Source organism: Cottoperca gobio, chromosome 16 (genome assembly GCF_900634415.1).
Source record: "Cottoperca gobio chromosome 16, fCotGob3.1, whole genome shotgun sequence".
NCBI classification, from domain to species: Eukaryota; Metazoa; Chordata; class Actinopteri; order Perciformes; family Bovichtidae; genus Cottoperca; species Cottoperca gobio.
Genome location: NC_041370.1, coordinates 24,517,420 through 24,528,328, shown reverse-complemented (window position 1 = coordinate 24,528,328; position 10,909 = coordinate 24,517,420). Strand labels below are relative to the sequence as shown.

Sequence of the window (10,909 nt, the reverse complement as noted above, 5' to 3'; positions counted from 1 at the left end):
ATGATTTCACTGTACATAGCAATTGAAAAATGTAGTGCATTTGAGAAGGGGCAGGTGATATAATCAACATCAATCCTTCCTTAATTCTTAGTGACTACGTTTTAGTTTCAAACTAGTGATTCATTAAATCAGACAGCACCATCAAAACTGGTCTTAGCTGGTAAAGGCTTCAGTGATGTGTCAATCAATTGCTAGAAAACATCGGTAACACCAGCCAATCAATCTACCTTTGTAAAAACAAAGTAATAGCAGCGAGCTGTAGCATAACTTCCAATGTGCTATGATGCAGTTAATGTTGTTAATTTCACCTGTGTCAAAATATCTGCTGTAAAAAAGATCTTTAGAGTGTTCCTTTAAGGAAACCAAGCAGAAATGGGAAATATGCACAAGCCTTTTCAAGGAGCCATACCACATTTTCTAAAATGCCTTGTCTCCTAATCAAGCATAAAGTATGTTATATGGCAGGTGAACTGTCTTTTCTGGACATTTTTTCATTAATTCTTGACTTCTTGTACAGATGTGGGACAGTCCTTTCTGTTGGACTCAAAACTCCACATTTTCAGACATGGAAATGAGTTGTTCATTTAGCACAATAAATGTCGAATTGTCTTCATTATAAGTCCACAATTCGTTCTAGCGGTAGAGCGATTAATGGGGCTGATTAAGAAAAGAGAAACTTCTAAAATTGTTGTGCAATGTCACCAACTACAAAGGAAGACGAGCACATTATTTTTTTATATTGTCCAATAAAAGAAAAAAAAAAAGGTTTATTTTCAATTTACTGGAACAATAATCAAAATCATTTAAATAAAAAGATTTACAATTATATTTAAATGATTATGTCTAAGAACATATACGAAGTCTAAGGAAATGTGTTATGACTCATACTGGCTGTGAGATAACATTTAGAAAAGGTGCTGAAAGACTCCCTACGCCAGGAATGTCCAAACCAGAAACGGCCGTGTGGCTGCAGATTTGTGTTCCAAACAATCACCTGATTCATCTGAAAGATCAGTTGATTAAAATAGTCGAGCCCGGTGTGCTGCTGCTCAGTTGGAATGAGAACCTGCAGCCACACGCCCTTTATGGAGTCATTTGGACATGCCTGCCCTATGTTCATCTCTCATGTCCCGCTATGACTGTTCCTGACAACCTTTGTCCTGCACAAATTCCAGACGAGGCACACGCCTGGCTCCGTGTGCATCTTTGGGGCTCCAGGCACATCAGGTTTCTGACAGTGAGGTACTCCAGTGGGTATTTTAATAGAATGTTCGGACAAGATTATGACAGAGCACACTCGCTGTGTGACAAGAACAGTAACTCATTATGCTCACTTCCACCAGCAAAATGTTATCAAATTGCTCAATGCCTACTGTTGAGAAGTTGGGAGGGAGTCGGTCGAAGTTTTGGGGTGTGCCATGTGAAAACAATCAAAGCATAACATTAGACCCACTAGTTGCTGCTGCATCACCCCATCTTGTCTCATCCCGAGCTTGTTAGCTAGCTAGCAACCACGAAGGACGATCATGAAAAAGATGACACGCAGTCAGTGTCTATAGCTAGCTATCAAAACGGAAATGTAACATAAAACCTCTGTTAATGGCTGAGAATCTCATTATCTAATACTAAGTTAATCAAAAAGATATACACAGTTGGACATTTGACGGGAGACTACTGTGCGTGACAATTTTCCCATCAGCCATTGACGCACCATCTGCAAATGTAATACTAAATGTATGACTTTAATTTCCTCTATTTGATTAAGACCGTTTAAGACTTTTTAAAGAGTTATGAGAACCCTATTTCTTTGGAATAACTGTAGTTAATGCAGAGAATTTACCATGCCATTTTTCAAATCAGTAAGCACCACAAAATAATTCTGCCTTCACCTCAATGAAGAAGAAATGTCAGACATCTGGACACAAAAGTCAAATCTGGAATAATAAAATCAAAACAATCTGCATGACAACACACCTCTTCCTTTAAACTCACAATCATTTCTAATCCCGATCTACCAAAGGCATAAAACAATAACATGGCAATTTCAACAGCTGGTAAGTGTATCATAATCACTTTTAGACAAGTAGACTCACAACAGAATATGGAATTCTTATTTTTTACTGTGTTTATTAGTGTAATTTAAACATAATTTGAGGCTGAGGAGTTAATTACCAATTTCCTTGACGGCCAGAAGGAGGCTCTTCAGTTCCTGACTGGCAGCTTGCTGGTTAGCTTTGTCCTGATGCTGAGAGCAGAAATGGACAATCTTCTGCCACGTCAGACCCTTTCTGGCAAACAGCTCCCGTCTCTTCAGTCGTTTGGTCTAACATGAGCCACAGGGAGAAATACAATTACATTTCAAGAAGGACAACAGTGGCACTTACTGCTCCTATCACAGGTTTTTCTAATTGCCCACAAAGCCTCGGATAAGACCAATGTAGTCCAACAGTTTGCCAATGTAATGTCCAAATATTTTGTGGAAGCAGGACGTGGTGAAGTCACTTTGGTCAGTCACTGAGGTAATATGGATCATCTTACATATTTGCTTTCTGTGACATGTATTGAACCCAAAATGATAGACGTCATTGGCAACGAAACCAGAGAGGAGCTCTCCCTCTGCTCCCAGGAGGCGTTTTGACAGCACTTGTTAATCAATCGCTATATACAGTATATCCCCTACCATTGTCTTGGAGGGGCGCTGCGCCCCGCCAACGGAGCCCCGCCAACGGAGCCCCGCCAACGGAGCCCCTCCTGAAATTCAAGGTGTTTTTTTTTTTTTTCTCAAAATATTTTTTATTCACAACTCACTTTTCACATTGACAGGTGCTCTTGTATTAAATAAACTAAACACTTATGCTATTGATCTCATTTATGTGCACGTTTCAGTTTGTACTGTCTACTTTGCGCATTCACATTCTCTCCTTTGCTCCGTTTTGCGAAGGACGGGGCTTCGCATCTGACGCACACACACGTGCGCACACACCTACAGAGCGGAAGAAAGGAGAAGAGAACTAAAGAGAAACCGGGCCACGCACGCACGCACACATACATATATATATATACACATGGTATATGTATATATTGATGATTTGAAAAAAAAAAAATATATATATATATTTGCCACAATGCCGTACTTCTGGACTAAATAAGGGAAAGAGAACAAGGTGTTGTTATGGGAAACGTGTGATACTTTTGCTGATCCATGATGAGAAACTTAGTGGTTTTCTGTGCATTGTTCTATATGAGAGTGTGTTGGGTGGTTGAGATTGTAGTTTCACTTCTTTGGTGAAATTTCCACCAGGATGTCAGAGTTGTAGCTGTTATAGGGTTTTTGAAACATGGATGGCGTGCGATGGAGCAGCGTATGAATGACAGGTCTGATATATGCATTTATTTGCATAATGTTTGTTCTATGACTGTCCAGGAGTTGTCGGATTCATTGGGATTGGTCCAATTGTGAATGTATTGAGTTGGTAGGCCATAAAATAATTGAAAACATTCAGTGCTTCCAGACTTCCTTGAGTTTTGCATTTTTTAATAGTTTGATTCTAGGTGTCTTGTTTTTTGGGATATTGGGAGCTTCATCCAACGTTGAAGGTTGTGCTCTACTGTTTAAAGGAGGGGGTTAAGTTGAGATGGACTAACTGACAGCCAAGGGGAAATGTTGATTCCCAGATATGTAATATTATCAGAGAGAGTGGTAATGTTTGGACATACTGTATTATGAGCTATGTCGCTGAACAAATAATTTTATGTTTGAACTGTGCACAATAATAATTCATAAAACTACTTGTGCACACATTTCTACATGGCTTAGAGCTTACTTCCCGAAAAGATTCAGCTAAGAGGGGAGCCTCATTATTAGAACTACTGCTGGGTATCATTTGAACGTTTTTGATAATAGCAACACCTGACTTTTGATACGGATACCAACATGATGCTATTTTTGATAATGGGCATTTTCTTTTACATTGCAGTCACATCCATCCTCACTATTTTTGTAGAAAATTTAGAGTTAATAAGAATAACCTTTTTTTTAAGTGTCTGCCTTTAGAGCAGTGAGGTATTAAATCTGAGCTCTGAGGTCAGGAGAAGCATTAACACAATGACTCCATTACAATCCGCATCTCCATGTCTTTTAAAACTAAGCATTTTAGCACAAGCGGAGAGATAATCTCAGAGTGGATTCAGCCATTTTTTGTCTGGAGAAGCACTTTTTCTGCTGAGAGGACTTAACTGGAGGTGAGCCAGGTAACAGTGAATAGCTAAATAGGCCCCAATGTTATATGAAATCTCAGGAAGAGGCAACTGATCTGAAAAAACTAATGAGATGGAGTGAAAAGATAAGTTCTTTAACAAGATCTCACCTGACTATGTTACCGTGTGTGGAAGGGGTCAACTTGTAGTTCCACTCATGTGTTTGCTAACACCTTCGCCATATCAGGTGATAATATGACATTAAAGTGTTAACGGCACATCAATAATCAACTAATTGTAGCTAGTTGATTATTTACTGTATTATATACACTGCATGTTTACAATCCTGAACTTTAATATTGCACAAAAACTGTGCAGTTAAGGTCAGTGGTGGAAAGTAGTAGTACATTTGCTAAAGTACTTTACTTGAGTATTTCCATTGTTTGCTACTTTATAGTTTTACTCTTCTTACTTTTTATGCCTTAACATGTATTTGACAGATATACTTGTTACTTTTCAGGTTAAGATTTGACATTAAAAACACAATAAGCCTATAAAACACAACATATATAACGCAGTGCTTCTCAACTTCTTTGTCTTGTGACCTCGTACTTAGAAGCAGTGTTCGGTTGGGGCTCGCTGCAGATGAAGCTTGGTTTTTGTCTTCTTTCATCTCCCGTTAATCACAACCCCTCACATCTTACACGTATCTTATGAGCCTTTGGAGTGGCCGATCCCCCGGTTGGGAACCACTGGACTAAACTAGCCAACTGTATATAAAGTAGTTGAAACCAGCTCCACCTCCAACAGCTCTAACATTGATGCATTGGTATTAACAATATAGTAATATTCAATATATAATAATATACACAACACAGGGGACATTTTACCACAGAAAACTTTTCTGAAAACTTTCAAAGCACTGGGAAGGGCCGGGTAAGGTAGGACAGCTGACTGTGTTGATAAAGAGTGCAAACGTTTGTCAAGCCCAATAATCTGTTCTTTCCTTTGACGTGTTCAGAGTTTCAGTGTGTGATTTGGCGACAGCCGTGGCAGACTGGAGGCTTTGGATGGAAAATGCAAGTTACAAACAGGTGTGCAGAATCTCTTCTCATGATCCCCTCAAGCTTGATATAAACTGCAGATTAGGGTTTTTTGCACTAGACATCTGGCATATATTTAGTGTCCGATATATTTTGATTGCCAACAGCAGATATTTCATACATACTAACACAACTAATATGTGGTTAACATGTAGCATGAGGGTGCTTCTGTGCTGACTGTTGATGGTCTGGGACGCAGTCATTTCTCACCACCTGCAAAAGCTAATTTTGTATTGATACTGCTACTAGGTGACATTAGCCACAAGAGTTCCATGCATCAAGTAATTCTCTAAAGAAACAACAAAACTATCTATCAACGAGTGACGCCTTGTGGAAAGTTTTGGACATGTGAGAACAAGTGTTGCGTTACTCTCACACCATGGACTCTAATCCTATACGCTGACTCTATTATAGTCACTGTTTCTTACACCAATAACTGGCTTTTGAAATGTAATATTAAAGAAAAACAGAGTCTGGAACAGAGTATGCGTCTGTGTTTTTAGAAACTCCATCTATCCCAAATGAAAACAATTGTTTTTTCCCATATGGACAGGAAAAGGGAGCTGGAGAAGAGCCATACAGTACGCAAGCTGTCATCAAAAAGAAGAAGAAATTCTGTAATAAATTTCACATGCAAAAATCACATTAACTTGCTTGATCACATGTCTTTGGTAGAATATTTAGTGGGAGAAAACAAGCTGACTAATAAAGAGGCACTCCACGGTTTTACACATAAAAAAGTCAGTTTACTAGTGATACTACTCAGCCCTTTAAATTAAGTTGTATATTGTCTTCTGTGGTTCTGGAGGAGCTTTGTCAAGACAGTTTGTACAGTTATCACAGCTTAAGCTTCGGTGATTGCTACTATTACTACTACTACTCTGCTGGTTGTAGAGAACATGACTTTAGCGAGCATCACCACATATACAGTAGTTGTGGCATAAGAAAACGCTTTTGCTTGTATATGTTTTCAGAGTTTCGGTATTATTCAGGTCCCACATCAATCCAATGTATACAGTATTAGCTGATGTAACAGTATACACTAAAGGTCGTGTCACACATATCCATATGACAGAAACGTATGCCGGCGCATACGAACATTTGTCAGAGTCCAAATACGTCCAACTTTTCATCGGATCGGAAAAGTGAACATATACAGATACGCATGTCTAACCTATTGATAACGCATCACTTACTAATACAAAATGTATCAGACGAATGCCCAACAAATGCATAAGATATACAAAAATATCGGCAACACGCTGGTGTACGTTGATATAAGGTAAGGCATAAGTAGTGTTCGTTAAGAGCTCACTGTTACGCTGGGGTGCGTTGTTGAACGCTGATGTTTTGAACATGTTCAAAATTACCGGAAGTACCCGACGTGTGCTTCATAAGATATGCAGACGTTACGATACGTTAGACATACGTGAATACGGAATACATACGTGAATACTTACCTACGTAAATATAGTACGTAAATACCTACGTGACTACCTACATGACTACGTTAGATATAGGCTACGACGGCTGACGGTGAACCCTACAGCCAATTTATTGATGACGAGTGGATAACCTATTCCTACCCTATGTTAACATTATGCCTGACGACGGAGTAACTAGCGCTCAGCATTTTAGCCGTTCTCCAGCATCAGCATGACGTGAACCAAATGGCACTTTTCCAGCTCCGTTGTCCAGACGCTCTGATACGTTTTAAATAAGTAAGTGATACGCTATCAATGTTTGACATGCGTATAATAATTTGTTATGTATTCGTTATATACTCTATATATTCGTATACGTCAGCTACAACACCGCTGTGGAAAAGTTGGACGTATTTGGACGTCTGTGACTTGTATTGTATATTTCATATACGCCGGCATGTTTCTGCCATATGGAACTGTGTGACAGGGCCGTGTGTCTGGCGTGTTCGGCGTATCCTCTGCATCCTTCAAACGATCACAACTTACCCTTCATTTATATCAACGTATTGCCGATATTTCGTATGCGCCGGCATACGTTTCTGTCATACGGATATGTGTGACAGGGCCTTTACATAGTGTCACAGCCGAAGCACAATCACTTTCTGTTTGCTCGGTTAATTTGCTGGAGTGAGCTAATAATAATAATAATAATAATAATAATAATAATAATAATAATAATAATGTGTCAACATCACATCCTGCATGTGTATCGTTTTTAAACAGTGCATGAATGAAACAGATTGTTTAAGGATAACACCAGCCAGCAATTTCCTAGGTTTATATTATTTTCATCCGTCAGAACTAGGGTTTCAGAATTCAAGGAGGAAACTTTCCATGAGAATTAAAGGGAAATATCGGAAAATAACAGGATTAAAATTTAAATATGGGGGTTATTTACTCAGGCTAAATTTAACATTTCCTATTCAGATAGAAACAAACAATATCATTACAATATCATAAGCAAACATAGTCCATTCATTTTCCAAATGTGGCGAGTTAGCAATGGGGAAAGGTACTTTGATGTACAATTTGAGCTATGTGCTGTGTGCAAACTTCGGGTTTGAATTGAATAAAAAATGGAATGACACCATCGGCGTTTAAGATTGGGTCCTTATAAGCCTCGCTTTCACTATGCAATTTTATCTGCAATTATGGACGATCTCCTGGGAAAATGAAGACTCGATTTACGGCACGAAGGAGGTGCGTCAACCATTGCGCAACCAAACCAAGAACAGGATATTGGTTTTGTTTTCCAAGTTACTATACCAAGGAGGAGAAAAGGCAGACGGTGGAACAACTGAACATAACTGTGGAAAATAAAACGAAGTGTCTTGTCTTGTTGCTAGGTTCTGAAAGAAACGGAAAGGGGGGAGTCGAACATTTGTCTTTTTCCACTTTAACTGAAATATTCAAAAATATGAAATATATTCATTCCTGTATTATAATAAAAACTTACATGAAGGCATGTAGTCCTTTGGTTCAGACAGTGCAGTAGTGTGGGCTGCACATGTGATGAGAGAATGCACTGTGCATGCAGAGCGTTGCAATTTTACTGAATTCCTATTTAATGTGATGCTGGCGAGTTCTCTGTACATGTGATGGAAGAGTTTGCTGCTAAATACAGTGCAATTCAATAAAATGGGCATTATTTTAACCAAAACATGCCACGAAGACTGGCTTTGTAATGTGCATGTTTGCCCCAAATAAGTTCACTATTAAAAAGGTAGGATTTCTATATTGAAATTGTGCAAATGTTCCCTTGGAAATTGTCCCACCCTTTGTATCCATAGTGAGAACTGCTGTGCGGGGGGCTGTGTCCAACCATTTCTGTAACGATACGAAACCAACAATTCGACCCACTTGTGGGTGTGGAGGTGAGAAAGGATACCAGGGTTTGAACTTTTCTTTTAGCTCTTTTTTTCAGAACAACTATAAAACCTAGATGAACATTGGCAATTGCCTGCAATGTTGAGGTTCAGGGCAAGCAGAGATGAGCAACAGGACATAAATAGTGAAACAACTGTCTGATATTTTAAGAGATTGACATCAGTGATCTCAGTATGCCCACTCTATATGAATAAAGGTACATAATGTTGAATGTAATATATAAATGTCATACGCCAAATTCAATTTCAGCTTCACATTCAGCGGCTGTTAGGTTGTCGAACAAAATGCTTAAACTTAAAAGTAGGAGTTAGTTTATATACTACATTACTTTACTTAATTCAACGTTGTATTGTGAAAATAGCTACTCATTTGATGATCAATGATCCCCTAGCAGGCCTCACCTTCAGATCATAGAGCTGTTCATTAAAGTCCTCCTTCTTGCTGACATTGGAGAAGGAGCGCAGTGCACCTGTGAGTCGTGGAGGAGACATGGTTCTCTGATGCTCTCATCTATACACTGGTCCTCCAGCGAATTTCTAAGACAGACAGACAGTTACAAATAGTGAACTTAACTTTCATGGTATACTACATGACAAAGTATATCAATAGTGCATTAGGCCTCCATGTCTATCGAAATACACGCTGAACTCCATACAGAAAATATGTCCGTTCAAAGTTGCCTTTCTAAACGAGAAAAACACACATAAAGGTAGGACATTATAAGCAAACGTCGAACACGTCGTTGGGGTCTTTTAGTGTATTCGGCATTCAATAATACCCAAAAAACTCAGCAGTTACGTATTTGACTGTAATAGCTGAAACGTTATCTGCAACGAAGCACAGTTGTGTTGGTTCGCGAGAATCTGGGATACCTTTAATAAACGTCACATTATTAGGGGGGAAAAGGCTGCTTGGTAGATAGAGTGTACGCCGAATTGAAGAATGGATACTATCGATTCGTCCAAGACCTGAAGCCATCTTCAAAAACATAAGATTTTAACGTTACTAAAATAATATGTGATCAAGCCAGCTGCTTTTCTTGACCTAACGTAATTTTCTCCAGACGTTAACTTGGTGTAGGGCACACGCCAGAGGCCAATATGCTAGGTTTTGCTTTTATTATTGTACAAACGATACGTTCTCTTATGCCACTTTTAATAACTTTAAACATAACATATATAGGATGTTCACTAACGTTGTCTGTGTTGCTAGCTAATGTTAGCTTGCCAGCCTGGCTGTCACTTCCACAGCCCTATTACTGTAACGTTAGCTTTAGTACAGCGAATAACTGTCAATATCAAACAAATTGCTAATACTTAGCAGTCAATTAGGCAATCTAAAACGTAATATTTAAATAGCGAACTACCTTTTAAAGAGCCTTGTAGAATAAACTTTGAGATGTGTGAGACTGGTCTTCCGGCAGATGTCAACAGTAGGACACGTGTTAGCTAGGAACTATGGGTATTGTAGTTTAAACGAAAAATACTTAATGAAGGCTTGGACTAAAATGACTACATTACCCATTTATACACAGGAGTGCCACATCACAGAAGGTTTGCTTTTAATCATAACGGCGTACACCGAAACCATTAGGCGGAGTCGGTACTCGAATTAAAATGGGGTGCACCGCTGTTTGCTGGTATTGACCAGGTGCACAAAAACTGGGTGTTACGTCGAAGTCTGCTTCGTGTTGTGGACTTGTTTTCTGACCCTGGGTCTTTTTGCCCAATCCTTAAAATGGCAATCTCCACACAGTCCGAGCGCTCCTGTATTTATAACGAGCGCAACCACAAAAACTGTAGTTTACTAGTAAACGAAACTTTTCGTTTACTCTACTGAGACATTACTTGGAAGCACTGCATGCACAGAGCAAACTGAAAGCCAACCAGACTACACTACCAAGTCTTGGAAATCTGTTTTCAGTTTCTCTATTTATGTAGCCGTTTATTTAAGTTCTGTTTTTTCTTGTTTATCCTTCATGTCCAATCAAACACAAACAGAAAAAAACAAGATTGGAACAGAACAAATGAATACATGTATACAGAACAGGACTAAACGTAGATTTAAGGTTAGGCCTACCTTATTGTCTCCTATGTGACAACATTGTCTTAGAGATTGGGAAATTGCCTGCTAAATGTTTTTATAAAGCATCATCATTGTTATGATCTTCATCATCATGGTGGCAGTGTCTCTGGAGTAAGGAATGAAACACATTCAAACTGACGCTGATAATCACAT

General features: G+C 38.9%; 1 protein-coding gene across 1 annotated transcript in view; it reads right to left on the bottom strand.

Moving 5' to 3' along the window:
- Positions 1–10,153, bottom strand: part of ascc3 (activating signal cointegrator 1 complex subunit 3) — a 180,652-nt gene extending 170,499 nt beyond the window's left edge. Inside the window, exons 1-3 of the mRNA XM_029451214.1 lie at positions 10,038–10,153; positions 9,073–9,207; positions 2,173–2,323 (exon numbers count right to left, since the gene is read on the bottom strand). Of these exons, the coding sequence (XP_029307074.1) occupies positions 2,173–2,323; positions 9,073–9,162 (241 nt within the window). The 5' untranslated portion in view covers positions 9,163–9,207; positions 10,038–10,153. The remainder of the gene's footprint in view (positions 1–2,172; positions 2,324–9,072; positions 9,208–10,037) is intronic.
- Between the last annotated feature and the right edge of the window lie 756 nt (positions 10,154–10,909).